The 19930-nt window shown below is 36.4% G+C and overlaps 2 protein-coding genes across 2 annotated transcripts; one reads left to right on the forward strand and one right to left on the reverse strand.

The window, feature by feature from the left end:
* Positions 1–10927: 10927 nt before the first annotated feature.
* gadd45aa (growth arrest and DNA-damage-inducible, alpha, a) lies at positions 10928–12965 on the forward strand. Its single transcript, XM_016233429.1, has 4 exons — positions 10928–11096; positions 11563–11664; positions 11760–11976; positions 12621–12965. Exons 1-4 carry the CDS (start codon positions 11056–11058, stop codon positions 12732–12734), a joined length of 474 nt encoding a protein of 157 aa, XP_016088915.1. The 5' UTR covers positions 10928–11055; the 3' UTR covers positions 12735–12965.
* A 2026-nt stretch (positions 12966–14991) lies between these two features.
* On the reverse strand, positions 14992–17002 carry LOC107551713 (guanine nucleotide-binding protein G(I)/G(S)/G(O) subunit gamma-12-like). Its single transcript, XM_016233430.1, has 2 exons — positions 16887–17002; positions 14992–15924 (listed from the first exon to the last, which is right to left on the reverse strand). Exons 1-2 carry the CDS (start codon positions 16989–16991, stop codon positions 15799–15801), a joined length of 231 nt encoding a protein of 76 aa, XP_016088916.1. The 5' UTR covers positions 16992–17002; the 3' UTR covers positions 14992–15798.
* Between the last annotated feature and the right edge of the window lie 2928 nt (positions 17003–19930).

The raw sequence follows: 19930 nt of genomic DNA on the forward strand, positions 1-19930 counted from the left end.
TTTCCTTTTAAAAATCTTTATTTGATTTTTTCCCCATACCCCCCCCCCCCCCCCCTATTTCAGTACATATTCAAACACTTAACAGCAGAAGTCACATAGCCAAGTATGACCTCTCATTAAATTTTAATTGAAAAATTAACACAATTTTAATTCTATAAAATGAAATCTTGAAGAGACTTTAATCTTTGCAGCCTGTGTCCAGTATAGCATGTAATCAAGAGGACATTAAAAGGAATCTGAAGCTTAGTTTGTCTTTCCAGCCTCTCCAACCTCAGCCCTGGCAGTAAGCATTACAAGCCACTGATGCCATCCATTTGTCTCATGATGAATGTGGCAATCTTCCAGCCCCTTGCCTTGTCCAACTCACTTGTTATGACCTGACTGTAGGATATCAGACCGAATCAGACAATCTAAGATTTGGTAAAACATGATTGAGGCACGAGGAGTCACAAAAATTCCACAGAGGCCCCATACCGGCTGATTTCCGCTCCATTCTTGCCAGTGGGGACCACAAGCTAAGTAGGATGAGAACTCTATATCAGACTTTGTAGAAGAGAGGCTGCCAATTTTTTTGTTTTTGTTGTGTCAATGATACAAAGTTATTCTGTTGTGAACTGTCATCGGAGCCATCCTGCAATAATCTACAGGCTCTCAACTGCAGTTTCAGTGTTGAGGAAGCCAGAAAACCCTGATCGATCAATGTTCAGAGAGGGAGAAAAGTTTCTCAGGAGCCATAAAGGTGATTTGATGCTCATCATTCCTCGAGCTTACATAGACAGCTCAAGAAAGAAATGTTTACAGCTGTCTTTAGCTGAGGGTCCAGTCAGAAGATCAGCTCTCTCATTTCTCAGCTAGATAAAGGTTACATTGCTTATATTAGCTGGAGGAGGCTGTTTAGTCATGGCACCCTCACTGTTAGTCCAACGCTCAAGCATGAATCACGCATTGTTGCGACAACAAAATTTGTCACCTTTTCAAGCAGATCAATGATAATTACCTCCCTGACACGAGTTCAGTTATTACTTTACAGGATCAAGGACAGAGAGGAGGGAGGGCTGGGGGCGATAGGCAGAGTCTGATCGATACTCTCTGAAATATGGCTGCTACAGGCCTCAGCAGCTCAACAAACCATTACAGTCTGTTCTCCACAGCTTAGTGACTGGATCTGTTCTGAGTCCAGCTGTCTCTAAACTTACTGCCGATCTGAGAATCAGACAAACCATGGATGAGGAAAATTATGTCTCTTCTGGTATTTACAAACCTTTAATTGGGTTTTGTGCCAAAGAAAGGACCCTCAATCTTGTCTTTTAACTTTTAATTGGACAGGTCATACTGTCAGGTGTCATAAGCTGAAGATAAATTATGAACATTCTTTTTTTTTAATTAATAAGGTGTAATAAGGTGCTAAGCCTATTTGTGTATTTGTTGTTGTTATAAAAATGCTTTTTCAGCTTAATACCCATAAGCCATTCAGTTGTTTCCCCCTGAAAAGTATCAACATATTGTGGCACTGAAAAGGATGCTCTGACTCCACGACACTGGCTCTACAAAATGCGTGAGAGACCAATAGCAGATTCAGGAAAACTGTACAAAACAGTCATGTCTGCAATATTTATGATGTTTTATTACAATTATGTAAACAATTATGTTATGCAGAAATTACACTTCACTTCTAACATATTCATTCAAACCCTTGATCTAATGCCAGTGTGTGATTGTAGACTGTAGAAACAAATATGTTACCGTTCAAAGGTTTTTAGTCAGTACGATTTTCAATGTTTATGAAAAAAGTCTCAGTAAGGATGCAGTTATTTGATCAAAAATATAATAAAAACAATGATATTGTAAAATATTATAATTATTGTGCTACAGGGAGACAGGAAGAACAACTAATTGTCTATGCAGTGGCAAACCATGTGTAACCACATGTCACTAGGTGGAAGAGTGACCAAGTGTAACCAAGTGCCTTGGTGAAAAAGTGAAGTAACATCGCACAGCAAAAACTGTCAAATCAAATCTGGTGAAGTCCATGAGCACGAGATGCTCTGTAGTACTTAGTAAGTAGCTGGTGGCCACATATCTGGCTTGCTTATTTGGGGTCTAAATGACAATTAACTTCTTAATTATCGATGACCGCCATTGACTGACACCATGAAATGAGAATAAAACTTCAGCTCAATTAAAGGGTTAGTTCACCCAAAAATGAAAATTAGCCTGTGTTTTACTCAACCCCGATGCATCCTAGGTGTATATGACTTTCTTCTTTCAGACGAATCCAGTCAGAGTTATATTAAAAATTGTCTTTGATCTTTCAAGCTCTATCGTTGCACTCAGCGGGTGTTGCATTGCTTCTGTCCAAAAGACGTGAAATAAAAAGCACCTTTCCATAAAAAAGTGTCTCACACGGCTCCGGGGGGTGAACAAAGGCCTCTTGTAGCGAATCGATGCGTTTTTGTAAGAAAAATATCCATATTTAAAACGTAATAATCACTTGAATCTAGCTTGCGCCAGCAGTTGTACACAGAAGCAGTTCCGGGAGCATGATGTATGAGGTCAGCGTTGCGCCGGTGAGTCTCGTGAAAACCAACGTTTGTTTACAGGATCAAAAGAAGCAAAGTTTCCTTACTTTAGCAAAGGAAAACAAGTCTCCTCTTGGCTTATATCGAAATCCTCCGACATTCTTCTTTACAAATCCTTGTTTTGTACTTCTAATTAGTGACCGTTGTTTTGTTTCGATCTCTCCGCGTGCGTCACTTTTGAGCGGCGCATGCGCAAAGCTGACCTCATACGTAATTCCCCCGGAACTGCTTCCGTTTTACAACAGTGAGCGCAAGCTAGATTCAAGTGATTATTACGTTTTGAATATGGATATTTTTCTTACAAAAACACATCGATTCGCTACAGGAGGCCTTTGTTCATGTGAGACACTTTTTTTATGGAAGGGTGCTTTTTATTTCATGTCTTTTGGACAGAAGCAATGCAACACCCGCTGAGTGCAACGATAGAGCTTGAAAGATCAAAGACCATTTTTTATATAACTCCGACTGGATTCGTCTGAAAGAAGAAAGTCATATACACCTAGGATGCATCGGGGGTGAGTAAAACACAGCCTAATTTTCATTTTTGGGTGAACTAACCCTTTAAGCTGGGTGATGGCACTATGGTTTGCTGCTTTACAGCTGAATCGCATCTCGCAACATTGACACTGGTATTGAACTGAACTGATTCAAAATTGAACGGACTTGGGTTGAATATGACATTGCTGTCTTTATTAGAACTGCTTATAGCTGATTGATTAACTTCACAGTTATTGATCTGAACTGACACAATCTGTATTGTATAAAATGTATATACACATACATGCAGAAGTTTGGGATCAGTGAGATTTTTTTAATGTTTTTTAAGAAGGCTCTTATGCTCATCAAGGCTGCATTAATTTGATCAAAAATACAGTAAAAACAATAATGTTGTGAAATATTATTACAATTTAAAATAACAGTTTTCTATTTTAATATACTTATTCCCATGGTGACAAGTCTGAATTTTCATCAGCCATTACTCCAGTCTTCAGTGTCACATGATCCTTCAGAAATTATTCTAATATGCTGATTTATTATCAGTGTTAGAAACAGATTCTTTGATTAAGAAAAAGTAAAAAATGAACAGTATTTATTCAAAATATATATTTTTTGTAACAATCTACACTACCGTTCCGAAGTTTGGGGTCAGTAAAATTAACCTTACAAGCTAACAACTGGGGGGAAAAGCTTTAGGCTATCTTTCTAAGGTCAAGTATTGCAGCATCCTTTTTCCTAAAAAACTGTTGATAAGACTCAAAATACATTGTGTTTTCATAGATGGCTTGGCATTTAAATGTGACATCACTTTGTAAGCTCATAGCATCACTAAACTTGTATATTGTTATGCAAATTATATGTAAATAAGACCTTTGTTTTAAGGAACAATAGAACTTAATCACTGCTCTAACACCCTAACAATACTTGGACACAAGTCATAAGCATATCCATATGGTCAAAACGCATGCCAACATGATCCTACATAACAATGAAAATGAAAACCACACTTGCAAATTATTCTCAATTTGGAGAATATCTTAAGAGAAATCTTAAGAGATTTTGTGTTTAAGTTTTGGAACATTGAAGAAGACCGATGAATGAAATAGGCCAGTAGCCTTTTTCAGAATCTCCTGTTTCCCAGAGTTTTCGGATTCAGAGCTCAGTGCAAGAGCACATTTTATTTTTAGACTCCCACCTCAACACACACAGTCCCTGTTCTCAGACACGCTCCACAGGGTGAGGTCTCTCTCCCTCTCTTTATTAAATGACCTGTCTGCCTGTTTTTGCTGTCTGTCCCTAGTTGCGCTGTATGTTAAATTCTATCATTAAAACCCATTACTGAGCTATCAAAACCCTCTGTAATTCCAGCTAATGACCTAATTTCCCTAAGTGTCACCCATGTCAGTCAGCGCTGAGGCCACTTGCTCTGGCAGGTGCTCAAAGTAGTGTCACACAGTTACGGGACATCCCCCACCCTCCTTTTTTTCAGAAAAGAAAAGGAAAAAAAGCTCTTAGAAATCAATGGTGGTGGAAAATGACAAAGTGCAGTGGCATGGGACTTGAGCCCACGTGTTCTGATATCCAGATTGACCTAATAGGTACAGTAGTCGAACTGGGGACATCTTGTAAATTGTTGTAAGCCGTTTGAGGAGAACATAGACCTTTTAAGAGGCGAATGGATGCCAATTCTCAAGTGATTATTGCAGATCTCACATGTGCCAATCACAATTCTCCCATTTTCAGAAGTCGCTTGGTAATGAACGTTTAAAAACATGCAAAGTGGGGATAATGACACACATCATTTCCCAGCTTAATCTTCACCAGGCTCCTCCTCTTCTCTATGACTTCCCCTTTTTCTACACTGCCAGGCATCGTCCTCTCAATTGGAAAAAGGACCCTAAGGCCACTGGAGCACCAAGCCCTTGTTTCTTCAAGGGATGGATAATTGACTCCCTTCGGTTGGTAATTTATCGCTTGCATATGCAGCTAATACATCAGCAGGCAAAACAGTGCTGACCTCCCAACCTTGTCCAACAACTCTACCACTGCTACCAAAACAAGCACACATGCCCACACACACACACACATGCACTTTCGGCCCACACCCCCCTCAATAAAGAGCCAGGAGCCTAGATGTGAATTGGAGAGGGACACAACTGACAGGGGAAAGGAAATAAAATGATAGATGGGGTGCATTGTGGCATTATGAATGAATTATGCTGGCCAAATACCTTGAGCAGAGCAGTGTGTCAGCCTGTGTCTATACTAATCTTAGAGGAAATATGACTGTCTCTATATTAAAGAGTGTGGTGCCGGGTGAGCTGGTGATTAGTTGAGCAATCAGTCCATTACAAAGACATAACTTAGATGGCATTATTCAGTGGCCACATTTATCAGTCTCACACTGTATCATACTCAGCAGTTGGCTTGTTGTTTTTGCTGTTTCTATCAGTGGATATCAGTATTGTCTGTCACATTCTGTACATTCACTGTGTTTGACAAGGATTCATCGCCATCTTCACTCGAGCTCCATCTACCTCCGGAATCATCATGATGACAACACGATGTAAAACACATTATTATGAACACTTAAGTAAATTTAAACTTGATCTGACACATATGTCTGTTCACTATATTCTTTAAAAACCCAGGAGAAACAATTAAGCATCTCTGTAACCAATGTGTCTGAATAAATGTGGTAATACAATAAATGGTATTATTAATGAAAATGAAAACTGAAAAATTGTACTGAAATAATATCTCCTCCGTTTTATCAAACTATAGCACAGGTCATTTCAAATGCCACTGTACTCTTTTGCTTTATCACTTCAACAGGGGTTTTAATTACAGATATAGCTGTAATAAAAGTTCAGGCTAAAATACACTGATGAAGAAAGAAAATGGGTTATTCACACAGAAACATAAATATACTTGACTATAAAAAACTACAGTTGTTTGTTGTCAGATGCTTTGATTCAAATGTTAAGGTGCTTTAACATCTGAATGACTAAAACAAATATGTGACTCTGGACCACAAAGCACTTAAGTCGCTTGGGTATATTTTAGCAATAGCCAAAAAAAACACTGTATGGGTCAAAATTATCTATTTTTCTTTTATGCCAAAGATCATTAGGATATTAAGTAAAGATCATGTTGAAGATATTTTGTACATTTCTTACTGTACATATATCAAAACTTAATTTTTGATTAGTAATATGCATTGCTAAGAACTTCATTTGGACAACTTTAAAGGCGATTTTCTCAGTATTTTGATTTTTTTGCACCCTCTGATTCCAGATTTTCAAATAGTTGTATCTCGGCCAAATATTGTCCTATCCTAACAAACCATACATCAATGGAAAGCTTATTTATTCAGCTTTCAGATGATTTATAGATCTCAATTTCAAAATATTAACCCTTATGACTGGTTTTGTGGTCCAGGGTCACATATAAACTCTACTCTGACAGCTGTCAAGACGGGACCTACAAACTATAGTGTGTGTATAATTATGTGACAGTGAATGACTAAGTAAAATAATTACAAATTATGTCAGCAATGCTACAAATACATTTGATTTCATTTCTGAAATGCGATTGTAATTACAATAAACAATAACATGTAAATATAATAACTCATTTCTAAATAAGGTTCATAGCTGTATACTCTGTTAAGATAAATATTACATAGAAAACCCCTTCACATGAGACATTATTTGTATAAAAATAAAATACTAAATCATGCCTGGCAAAGTGCACACATTATTAATTAGGCTACTAGTTTATTAATTATTGGTTATATTAGTTATATTAATTATAGATATAGTTACACAAATTATTAGATAATTTGATACATTTGGTAGCGCAATCTCTTTTCTTTTTTCTTTTTGGCATACAGTATTACTCAATTCATGAGATTTCATGTCTGATGTCACATCAGTGTTTATTAATCATGCTGGGCAACCTGAATTAAATACATTCAGACGAAATTAATTCAGTCAGACTAAAATGCATGTTAAAGACCTTCATAGCTCCCGATTCTCTTCACTCCGACAATGCTCAAGCGTTATCTATTCATTTGGTTAGGTTTTAACGCCATCTGCTGTTAAATTGCAAAATTGCAGGGGTCAACCAGATATTCTCAGCAGTTCTCTGCAATTGTTTTATTGAAAAAACACACACAACTTAACAACACAACTTTTTTTTTACACTTGACAATGATATTTATCACAAAAAATGATATTTTATTTAGCCTTAAAAAGGTGGGGATACAAACATTTGAGAGGCTGTGAGGAGAGGCAGTGAAAAGTCTCATTTAGATCTGGTGATTTTATACGTTCTTTGTTTAGCTCACATTTAAAATAAAATGGTCACCTATAGTGGGAAATCTACTCACCCTCAAACAAAAGTTGATGTACTTCACATATTTACAATATTTTGAGGAAACTTGCATGCATACGTTTTTAAGTGTTAGCTTATGTTTATGTTTAAATATGTTTATGTATGAAATTCATTTTAATTTAGGTTTTATTAAATTTTTCATAATCTTTCTGTCTATGAATGTCAAGTCAAGTCACCTTTATTTGTATAGCGCTTTATTCAATACTGGTTGTGTCAAAGCAGCTTTACAGTGTCAAACAGGAAAATAGTTTGTCAATAATGGAAGAAGACAATAACAGAGTCATTTTTCCAGCTAAAGCCAGTTCATTGACGATTCAGTGTAAGCGTTTGTATCTCAGGGTATACGTTGCCCTTATCGAGATTTTTTTCACATACAGACTCTGTGGTCTATAGTCTTACTTTGTGGGCTGTTTTAGAAAATCAGTTCAATACTTAATAATCTTAAATGAAAATTTATAATTAATAATTTATTGATTAATCATTTGGCTAGCTATATTTCATTTAGTTTAAGGTCAACAATACATGGATTTTTCCAGGCAGTTTGTGTCAACACTTTCTATAGTAGAAGGAATGTACAGAGTCTGGCAGTAAGATTTCACAACAACTTTACTTGACAAAAAGCATGAGCTACAAGTACTTAGCAAAGGCTGTGAATACTTATGTACATGTGATTTTTCCGTTTTTTATTTTTAAATAAATTTGGAAAGATTTCAAACAAACTTCTTTCACGTTGTCATTATGGGGTATTGTTTGTAAAATTTTGAGGAAAATAATGAATTTAATCCATTTTGGAATAAGGCTGTAACATAAAATGTGGAAAAAGTGAAGCGCTGTGAATACTTTCCGGATGCACTGTATCAACCAGACGTCAGAAGGCATGAAGCAGATTGTGTACAACAGGTTTATCAGCAAAGTTTTGATCATGTTGATAATAGGCTCTAGAAGTTTGTGCATCAAATAAGATACAGCAGGTTAAGATATTCATAAATATACATTACGCTTATTGTTAAAGAGAAATTTAAGTTATGAGTGAATAAAATGTTTCAAAATAGTTTAAAATACATTTATACCCCAAAAGGGACAACGTATTTTGGGGGATATAAAATAAAAATTAAAAATAAAATTCACGTTTAAATTTTTTTTTTAAAGTATCATGAAATTGTATTATTTGTGCCCTAATAAGATGGAAAATGGCAATAAATAATTTTTCTGATGTCTCTTTATGATCTTGCCCTTTTTAGGGATACAGGCCCGTTGACTGCCCAGCAAACAAACAGTACAAAAAATTACTAACATTATTGTGTTACGTTCATAAAATTTCAGACTTCACTGATATCATTTATCATGAATTAAATGTACCTCAGAAAGTCCTGTCCTACTGGTCTGGAATCATGTTGACACACTTCACTTTATGATTTGGTCTTTATTGCGCCTCAATGTTTTATGTACTTGATTGTTCTATACAAACAAAAAAATATCAGGTTTATCTTTTCAAATCAGAAGATTTGGTAGGAGATTTTGGCAAGACTGTTTTATACCTTAATTAGAAGCACTAAAGTAAATACTGGAGCAATGTGTTAATTTGTCCTCAGGGTGTCACTGTTGAGTTAGTGATGACAGCAAACAGAAATTGTAGCAAAGGGCTTAAAGGGATCATATGATGCAATTTCAAATTTTCCTTTCTCTTTGGAATATTACAAGCTATTCGTGCATAGATAAGATCCTCAAAGTTGCAAAGACTAAAGTCTCAAACCCAAAGGGATATTCTTTATAAAAGTTAAGACTTGTCCACGCCCTCCTAAAACACCTCGTTTAAACACACCCCCACATGTCTACGTCACTGTGTGGGAAGATTTGCAAAACGCCGCCCAAGTGTTCAGGCAAAGAAAGAAGGCGTAACTTTTATTCTCGCTGTAGTATTGTTATTGCCGCCGCCGCCATGTCGTGAAGACGCTGTGTGTGTCGTTGTGAAAGTGAAACTACTTTGTTCGACCTTCCAAAAGAGGACGATATCCGCTTCGTCATGCCTGGAGCTGATCCGTGCTGGTCGCTGAGGAAATACATCAACTTCACGCTGTGGATCGCCGGATCGGCTTTCACCGTGGACGAAGCGGAGTCCAGCCCGGGGTCATCACATGTGGTTGCCTCAAGCCCGCCTGACGCTCCTACGTTCAATCCGCCGACCGTGCCGTTCTCAAGCCCGCTGTGTGTGACGCTGTGTGTTTTGTTGTGAAAGTGAAACTACTTTGCTTGGCCTTCCAAAAGAGGACACAACTAGAAATCAGTGGTTAAGTTGTATTTACAACACTGTTCCAGAACAGTTCAACCCAAATATTCAGATGTGAGCAACGCATTTTACGGAGGACTGTTTCCAGAACCTGCAGAGTAGCCTACAATTCTGTGCACAAAGGCTGTTTCTATAAAGTGGGGCAGCTCCATCTTTGCAAGGACAGTCTGGCGCTTCTGACTCACAGACTGTAAGTAAGTTTTTTCATATTTAAAGGATTTACCACTGACGATTCAAACGCGAGTTTTGAGCAGTGTAGAGTAGCGCTTGTTGTTTGTCGTTTCTCCGATCACAAGTGCAGACATGGTTTTATGTTTACACAACGCAACACTTAAAAATACAGTATAAGTCATTATAATCAGTAATTATGTCCCCATTAGATGCAACAAATTCCTCGTTTGTAATGGGTTTTATTGGTTTTGTCTCATGGCACTGGGACAGGTGCGTCACAATATGGTAAGGGTTGTAACATTTCCCTATTCGGCCAATCACAAAGCACTGGATAGCTGGCCAATCAGAGCACACCTCGCTTTTCAGAACGTTGAGCTTTGTAAAAATCGACACATTTCAGAAAGGCAGGGCATAGAGGAGAAACAATAATATACAGTATGTGGAAAATCACGTGTTTTTTAACCTTAAGCCGCATAAACACATTTCATTACACCAAATACACCAAATAATGTTCTTTTTAGCAGCATCATATGACCCCTTTAAAGCACAGAAAACAACGGTTTGCATCATGTCATTACCCACAGAAAACCTCAGAAATGTCCATACTGATGATCCACTAACACGATTTCGCTTGTGTGTTTCAAATGCTTTTTTAATCAGATGTGAAGGGTGTTTATGCATTTATGTATAATTGTATTATTTATTTTACATGTTACATAATTATTGTGGTTGAATCTCAGTTGGGTAAATCCCCTGCTTCCCTTTGCTCTGACATGTCACTGCAAAGTTTGCTAACAAGGTTAAAAACAACGTCACCCAACGTGACTGGCTACGCCCTGCCCCTCTTAGACGGACGAATGAGAATGGCCGACTTTTGCGAGTACAGAGTGATAGCCAATCAAAATGTTTTTACTTATCTTGATTTGCATGTGTCCAATAAGGATTATTATGCAGATATTGCTCTCTTTACAGCTCTCGGGGAAATTAAATCTAATGTAACTCCTCGTAACGTCAGATTTACCCGGTGACAGTCAGAGAAAGAAGACCTAGGAGAACACTTGTGGATTTACTCTTGTTTTCAAAGGAAAGTTATTCAAGTCCGTGCTGGATTTTACGTGCAACATGACATTTGAGGAACTTAATGGAGATTACTCAGTTGAAAGGTAAATATTCTAATTTTATTCGGCGATTAAGCCATATAACATTATTATAGTAATTTTACCAATAAGTGATTAATAATGTGCGAATCCGGAAAAAAACAGTGATTTTTGAAATATATAGTAATATTTCTGTTTATTGTGGAACAAACACGTACCGGCCAAACTGTCGGCTGCACAAGATCGGCTCACGAGACCTTTTGTCGGTCTAAGGTCTATAAAGTTTTTGCAAAATAAGTTTTGCTTATATTTTATCGGCTTATGTAAGACGAACGTAGGCAAATTACTCACTCAAACATTTAAACATTACTTACTGTACTTAATTACTTACTTAAAACATGAATTACTGTCATAGTTTTCAACCGCCGCCGTTTAAATCTGCACGAGCCGTTGCCATCCAAAAACCTTCAATGTTCTGGACTTTATTAATGTTTTATTACTTGATTATTCATCCAAATTGTGTTTTTTACAGGGTGGATTCTGTGATTAAAGCTCTGGAGGAGGTCCTGCGCTCCGCGTTACCGCAGGGATGTATTACAGTTGGGGTCTACGAGGCTGCACAGTCACTCAATATGTAAGTTTACTTTAGAGGCTTCCAGTGTTATTGGTTTTCAATGTCATTGCAACAGGTGCAGTGAAACGAACTCAAATCTCAACTCTTCTATTTAGGGACCCTGATAACGTGGTGCTGTGCATCCTGGCCACGGACGACGATGATGTGAAGGATGTGGCGCTTCAGATTCACTTCACTCTCATTCAGGCTTTCTGCTGTGAGAACGACATCAACATTCTGCGTGTGAACAACACGCGTCGCCTCGCGCACATCCTCGGGGGCGCCGGCATACACGGCAGCGAGCAGATGGATCTGCACTGCACCCTGGTCACTGTAAGTGTTAACAATTCATTCTAGCTGTGATTAGAATCTAAATATGAATCCAAAGCTAAAACAGGCCAGTAACCAGCACGTGAGCCATGTCTTTTAGTAAGTAGGACATGTCCCAGTGTAACTGCCAGTGCATGACACCCACATGCACATCCTGCTCTGTTCTTATTCTTATGCAAATAGGAGTTTCTTCTCTTAATGTTCCATGCTTCTATTTGCATATAATTTGCTCCATTGGAATCAAATGAATTCATGGCCATATACTGCAGTTTGACTTCACTTTTATTCATACTCGTCGCAGGTCCTCTTTTTCCTGGACATGTCCTGGCTGGGATTTCTAAATAGTTCGATTTAGAAATCCTGGTCAGGGCATGTGCAGGAAAAAGAGGACGTTATTTATGGTTTGGGAAATCAAGGTGTCAGACATATTAATGGCCAATAGTGATATGCAGAGATCAGGGTGATGATGGCTGATAAAATGTTGATATATTCCAAATTCACAAAAAATATTTAAAATCATATGTGTGCCTTCCAAAGACAAGGCTGACTGTAAAGGACGATGCTTAATGCTTTGAAGTTACTCAGCAGGACCTGTTTTAGCAAACACAAACAGAATGTAATCCCATCTCTTCTTCTGATGTTCACAGGTTCCACATGCATCCACATGGAAGAACACAGCTATGGGAAAAGTGAACCGCTTCTGCAGAGAGAGTCGCTGTATGGATCAGTGGGTGCCCATTATTAACCTTCCAGAACGATGAGGACAGCTAAAGACAAGGGAAAACATGGATACAAATATCTAGTAAAAATGATGAAAGCTAAAAAAGGTGATCACAAAAAGGACTGATAGTCCAGACTGGAGGAACTAGGGACTAAGCTACAGAATAAATTGGAGGAGGAGCACCCTTTTGCAATCTGAGATGATTCAGCAGTTTTTGGCTTTGCTTGTGGGACTTTTTGAGGACATCACATGAAGCTAATTGTGAATGGAAGTGAGCGCCTGAGTATCTTGTGAGATAGTTTATTGGTGAGGTGTCATAAAGCACTTCAGTTAATTACAGGATGAAATATTTCTCAGGCAACACAATATCAGAGGTGATATTTTTTAAAAGAGGCTGCCCTGTTCTTTGTATTTTTTGCTATCATTTTTGAATAGTATACTATTAGTACTTATTAATGTTGGAAAATATATTATTTTAAAGCGACCACAGTATCCTGTAAGAACTTTTTTTTTTTTACACATAAGTTAATTGTTCTTTTGTGGTCTTTAAATTATTTACATTTAATTTAAAGAAGTATTTATGTAAAACATTTTATACTGTTATATTCAAATGCAAAATTAATTTTGTGTTGTAATAAAAGTATTTTTGAACACAACATGTGGGTTACTCTGTTAGAGGTTTCTGGAAAAGCAGAGTGGACTAGTAGAACTGACCTGACAACACCATACACCTCTCAGATCAGCAGGGTCACGCTGGACTCAGTGGCCTTCGTGACTCCCTATTACAGACCAACAAAAGCCATCCAAGCCTTTCTTTTGTTCTGCTGTAGTTAGCGTGACCATTGCATCTATTCATCAGATTCCTTTTTCAGCTGAAATGAATTGCTCAAGTTCAGTTTAATGTACGCTTGCGTCAGTCAAACTTGCTGTCGTAAATCAAGTTGCTCTTAATTGTGCTATGTTTGACAAACTGATACTATGTAGGTTAAAAGTCAATGCGTAGCAAGAATGTGTAACCCATTATACAAGCCCAGCTGGAGAACGGAAGTGTCTAGGGACATGTCTGGAAGTGTTCAGAAAGTGTGGCTGCGATCACATGACTGGCACATATTGGGTCAGGTTTCCAGATACCACATACAAGTAAATCAGTTGTGTAACCCACCACTTCCCTATACAAAGGTGATGAAGCAAGGTTTGAATGTTGTTAGGCTGATGCAAGGCAGGTAAACACCAGTCACATGAACAAGAATAAAACGAGGTACTTTGTCAGGAAAACAAAATGCATCTCCCAAAGACAAGCTAAATGCAAAACATGGCAGTTAGGGGTTACTTAAAATGTAGCTTAGCTGTTTGTGTAGATGAACCATAAGTAATCCTGATCAAAATTCAGCTAAGCGCTCAATTTTGTAGGTGATAACTGCTCTGTGTAGGCAGTTTTCTGACATCTTTAAAAAGATTATTTTTAGACAGCAGGTATAACAAGGACCAGGTGATATAACTGCTGTTTTGTCACAACTTACATCACAGTGCACCATTCCTAAAGCTCAGAGTAACATACAGCCCACGGCACATTAATTATCCTTTAATAACAATCGTTTCTGTCACATCTTTAATGGCTTAGAAGAATTTTAAACATCATCTACTACTTTTTACACTACTGTTCAAAAGTTGTTGCTATTGTTGTTGTTTTTTAAATAACTTAATTCTTTCATTCAGCAAGAATGCATTAAACTGATCATAAATGACAGTAAAGACATTTACACATAATTGCCATCACACCGATAAATTACAATTTAAAATATATTCAAATAAAAAAAAAACTATTTTAAATTGTTGAATTACTGTTTACTGTATTTAAAAAAAAAATACAGCCTTGGTGAGCATAAGAAACTTCTTTCAAAATATAATAAATATCAAATATAAAAATAATCTTATTAACCCCAAACTTTTGAACAGTAGTTTACTTGGTTTCTATGTAACACCTAAACCTTGGGGAACAAACATTGTTTTGATTCCTTTGCATGTAATAAAGGGATAATTCACCCAAAAATGAAATATCTGTCATCATTTACTTGCCTTCGTATTATTACAAACCCACATGACTTTATTTCTTCTGTGGAACACAATATATTGATATTTGAGATATTTTGCAGAATGTCCAAGTTGCACTTTTACATATAATAATATATATTTTTTAAATCAGCTTTTACATATGACAAATTTTCATATGATACACTAATATAGTACAAACTATTTGACGTTAGACTTTGCAAGAACACAAACATATGCGATGCACTTAGTTTTATTGTTTCACAATTTTAATAAAATCTTTCTTTCAAGGTACAGTACACGTTATGAAGGCTTGCGAAAATACAGAAATTAGAACAGAAAAAAAAACACCAGAAAGAACAAAAGGAAACTTCTTTCTTCACAGAGATACTGAGGTCACAGGAATTTGGTTGTGAACCTCAAATACTGCATAACTTCTCTAAAGTCTCCAAAATAAAACCGACGTTGCAGCATCAATATATGGATGCTTGGACCATGAATGTCTCACGACTGCCATTTTTTGGGAAAAATCCATTCAATTCATAGAAAAGATCAAACAACAGTGGTCTTTGTTTTACAAATGTGCTTGACACAGGAAAGATATATTTAAATCAGAAGGAAAAGGCACTTTAAATCTAAACAAAACGTTAAGTGAGATTTAATCAGGTAATGTAATTGCAAACATTTCATAATGTGATGTGCTACGTCCCTATTTCAAGCACAAAGTGTAACTAAGGCATCATTCAGTGGAAAAAGGAACTTAAGACTGTTTTAAAACTTCTAAACAGCTTGATTTATTGGATAATTTCCCGGAATGACTTCAGTTTGGCCCAAACAACCAAACAGTAGACAAGTGATGCTGGTAAAGATGAGATGCGATGCTAATCATTACCAAAATGGCAATTAATTAGTACTGATTGGAGTTTATTTACAGTAATAAATACTGTAAGAGCTAAATACAGTTAAGACATGGCACAAAGTTATACTAAGGAGCTAGAGTTGGACTTAAGGCAAAGTTGAGTAGAAGTAATTAAATAAGATTAGTGCTTGTTACACTACAATATAATGCAGGGCTTTTTGTCCTTGAAGGGGTTTTCTGAGGCAGGAATGCCCATGAGCAGGGGGTCGTATTTGGCGTTTTCTCCACAGTAACGCATGAGGTCAGCAGAGGCCTTGGATACCTGGATGAGACAAGCCAGAATGTGAAAATGTTCTTGCATGTTTTTGTTTTATTTGTTTAACCCCTTGATGCTTGAATTATTCAATCTCAAAGAAACCATAGCTTATGGTTTCTTTTTATTTCAAAACAATAGTATACGTTCCTTTTCAAAAGTTTGGGGTCATTAGGATTTTTTTGAATGTATTCAAAATAAAACTCTCATGCTTACCAAGGCTGCATTTACTTGATAAAAAAAACAGTAACATTGTGAAATATAAAAAAAATATATATATTATATACAGTGGGTACGGAAAGTATTCAGACTCCCTTAAATTTTTCACTCTTTGTTATATTGCAGCCATTTGCGAATATGCGGTTTTTGGTAGTTAGGCTAGTTACACCCAAAAATGAAAATTCTGTCACCATTTACTCACCCTCAAATTGTTCCAAACCTGTATGAGTTTCTTTCTTTTACTGAACATAAAAGATTATATTTTGAAGAGTTGCTGGTACCCATTGACTTCTATAGTGTGAAAAAAATACTGAAACTTGTTTGGTTACCCACATTCTTGAAAATATCTTCTTTTGCGTTCAGCAGAAGAAATAAATGAATACAGGTTTGGAACAACTTGAAGGTAAGGAAATGATAACAGGACGATTATCAGTGATTAAACGTATAAAAGACTAAACAGTTGTGCTGCATGTTTTTATGGAAATTATGATATATTTTTTTTAAGGATACTTCTAAAAGGCCAGTCATATTTGACTAGGAAGTATAATTATTTGTTTGCTATTTTGTTATAAATTTGAAAATAAAAAAAAGACATAAAGAGGACTAGAGGAGAGAAAATGGGGAAAGGGTCAATGGTAATCATCCATGATGGAGAATGGATAAAATGGCTTTTAAAGATCTGTTCACAGCAATGGAAGGTAAATTCAGAGGGTTAATTTAGTCATGTAAAATAAAAAATAGAGAAAATATACCTTTATCCTCTCAATACTGGCCTCGACTCTAAGTTGCTGTACCATCCTCCTAGCATGTGCCAGGTTGTTTGAGCCCACCATTTTAGAGGACATTTTTGAAACCATATAACTGCAAAAACAAAATAAATAAAACCGTTATAAATCTACAAATATTATAAAACAATCACACCACAACAACATAGCATCACCTTGTGCATCACCAGTTTCTCAGCATCAGAGAACAGAAAACATCTGACTCAGTGGATGAAGTTTATGACACTTCATTAACAAATCCAACCTCCAATTTGTCGAATCAACACTCTTACAGTAACAAACGGAATCAGAAGCATTTGCACAATAAAAACATACAGGAATGAATGCACAAGACAAGAGTCTACACAATAAGACTGTACCGTTATCTATTAAAGTCCGTATTAGGCACATGTAATGCCTTCTACGGTCCCACACCCTTAGACTCTGATATCCTTACTCACAAAAACTGGAAGGCTATGTGCAGTAGTTACTGACAGACACTCAAATTAATCGTAATTCTCCACAGATAAAAGGATGAAACCTTCACATGAACTAAAGTGATGCAGGAATTAAAGTGCTTGTTCTGTGGAAAACAAGTTATGTCTTGAGCTTAGCCAACAGCATCCACAATTGGATTCATTAATATGACAGTCCTGTATAATATGCATTTCAGGCATGCCTTGCTTACATTTGATTTAATATATATTTTATGCCACTAATACAAATCTACCCTGAAAGACCTGAATGTTTTTTAAGATTGTTGTTTGGTTTAATAAGCCAGTCTAATAGGATAAGGTAAATGAATAGCTCTTTGTTCAAAGAAGGGATGGGTCATGATGGTCAAAAAGTTAATTTGTTATTATACATAAATTCAAAAGGTCCTGTAATGTATTATTCATTTCCAGGTTCCTGCATTCTCTCAACTTAAGATAACTGGAATACCTCATGAGTACAGCACAATGAGATAGGAAACACCATCTATTGTCACTCAAGCATACTATAACAAAAGAGACAAAAAGTTTATTTTTACTGACTTATGGTTAAAGGAAGAGGAAATATTGCAGCATTTTTTTCCTCTGGTTACTGTTACTAGTCCTCAAAGACAAAACATTTCTTCACATGGGACCTGTCCTACTTTACCTGGCTTGAGGAAGTTTGGCAGTGGCATGATGTGACACACTTACAAAAGCGGGACAGTGTTACAGTGCTCCCTATGGGGAAAGGTTACATTATAACAAATGCCCTTCCATAATATCCAGACGCCAGTCAACAGACAGTCTGCACTACAAATGCCCAGTGCAAGCTATTCAAGTTCAGTTATGCCAAATAATTTTAAAAACAGATGCAAGAAAGAAGTGCAATTGCAATTTAACATGCAAATATTACAATGATATTAGATTTTGAAAGCTGAACATTCTATGAATGTACACTACAGTTCAAACGTTTAGGGTCAGTGAGACTTTTTAATGTTTTTGAAAGAAGTCTCTTATGTTCACCAAGGCTGCATTTATTTGATCAAAAATATTGCAAAAATGGCCTGCAAAACATGCTGATTTGGTGAAACATTTATTATTATCAATGTTGAAAACAGTTGTGCTCCTTAATATTTTTGTGGAAACCATTATACACTTTTCAGAATTGTTTGATGAATAGAAAGTTCAAAAGAACAGCATTTATTTGAAACAAATGTCATTTATATGTAACAAAAGTCTTTCCGGTTACTTTTGATCAAAGTTAATTAAAGTTATGTGATCATAAATGCGTGATCAAAACTCCGTGGGCCATTTCCAATTGCTCTTATAATCAAGACGTCATGAAGGAACATTCCTAAATAATATATTATGCCATCTAAGTAAAACACTGGAACATTTAGGCTAAATATAGTAATAGAAGATACAAAGTACACTGGATGCCATTATTTACAATACACACTGCTTGAATTTTATGACCATGTCTGATTTTTTTAAAGATAGGAAGACAAGTCTTTAAAGATAAGAGTGTATGTCTATGCCTTAATCAAAGAAAATGTGCGGATGACTTTATGTTCTACATACTGATGTGTAGATGTGTGTAGGGGTGGTACACAAAACATGTCCCTGTCTCCAGTGGTACCCTATTAGCCCTGAGGTCACCAACTGCTGCCCCTAGACATGTTCATTCAGCAGATGTTATCAGCTCCTGCCACTCGCTTAGTCACATGATCTCACAGTGACACCAGCATGCCCTGATCAACCAGCTGTAGTAACGCAACTCATTATTCTCACTCAGCATGTACAACTGTGACTACTCGTCACATCTGGACTTGCATCACCTGAAGGCAGCAAAAGAATAGTATAAAAGTTTTAGGTAAGCTAAGGTATTTAGCATTAAAGGTGTTAGGAAGAAAAGACAAGTCACAGTTCAATATGCAAAAAAGTGTAAGAAAGTCAAGAATCTAATCGAATTCTAATTGCGATTACAATTATGGATGCCACAATTACGTAATCGTTCAAAGCGGCAATTAATTGTTCCACTTATGTTATTCTGCATGCTTAAGATGCATTTTTTTCTTTCTACATGTTATCTTAAGGGTTTTTCCCATTATTTTAATTTTAGTTTTAGTATAACATTATAATACAATTCATATTTTTACTTTTTTATAATTTAAAGAAGAAACCAATCCGATGTATAGTTGGCATTTGAGGCTCAATACTATAGAAAATCACAAAGTTTTTCAGTTCGAGTGTTTTCAGCTTGTTTATTTTCATATAAAAATACGGCATGCAGTCGCATTAAACAATGGTATAAACATCATTCAATGTAAATTGTGATAATCGTAATTAATAATCGCAATTACAATTTCAAGGGAATAATCGACAATTATGATTTTTGTCATAATCGTGCAGCCCTACTAATTAGTAGATGTTTAAGGGCAGTGCTTCTCAACCAGGAGGTTATAATTAGATGTATTAGAGGAACAGTTCACCCAAAAAAATTTGGACAGTTTATTCACTCTTAGGCCATCCAAGATGTAAATGAGTTTGTTTCTTCAT

Source organism: Sinocyclocheilus grahami, unplaced genomic scaffold, assembly GCF_001515645.1.
Source record: "Sinocyclocheilus grahami isolate Dianchi unplaced genomic scaffold, SAMN03320097.WGS_v1.1 scaffold430.1, whole genome shotgun sequence".
NCBI lineage: Eukaryota > Metazoa > Chordata > Actinopteri > Cypriniformes > Cyprinidae > Sinocyclocheilus > Sinocyclocheilus grahami.

What these genes read in the sequence shown, in the direction of transcription:
- LOC107551713 (XM_016233430.1), bottom strand. Translation starts at nt 16,991, where the DNA reads ATGGTTTCAAAAATGTCCTCTAAAATGGTGGGCTCAAACAACCTGGCA. An exon ending in CCAGTATTGAGAGGATAAAG is followed by an intron (nt 15,925 to 16,886) that starts GTATATTTTCTC and finishes TGTCTCATCCAG; the next exon opens with GTATCCAAGGCCTCTGCTGA.
- gadd45aa (XM_016233429.1), top strand. Translation starts at nt 11,056, where the DNA reads ATGACATTTGAGGAACTTAATGGAGATTACTCAGTTGAAAG. An exon ending in GGAGATTACTCAGTTGAAAG is followed by an intron (nt 11,097 to 11,562) that starts GTAAATATTCTA and finishes TGTTTTTTACAG; the next exon opens with GGTGGATTCTGTGATTAAAG. An exon ending in GCTGCACAGTCACTCAATAT is followed by an intron (nt 11,665 to 11,759) that starts GTAAGTTTACTT and finishes TCTTCTATTTAG; the next exon opens with GGACCCTGATAACGTGGTGC.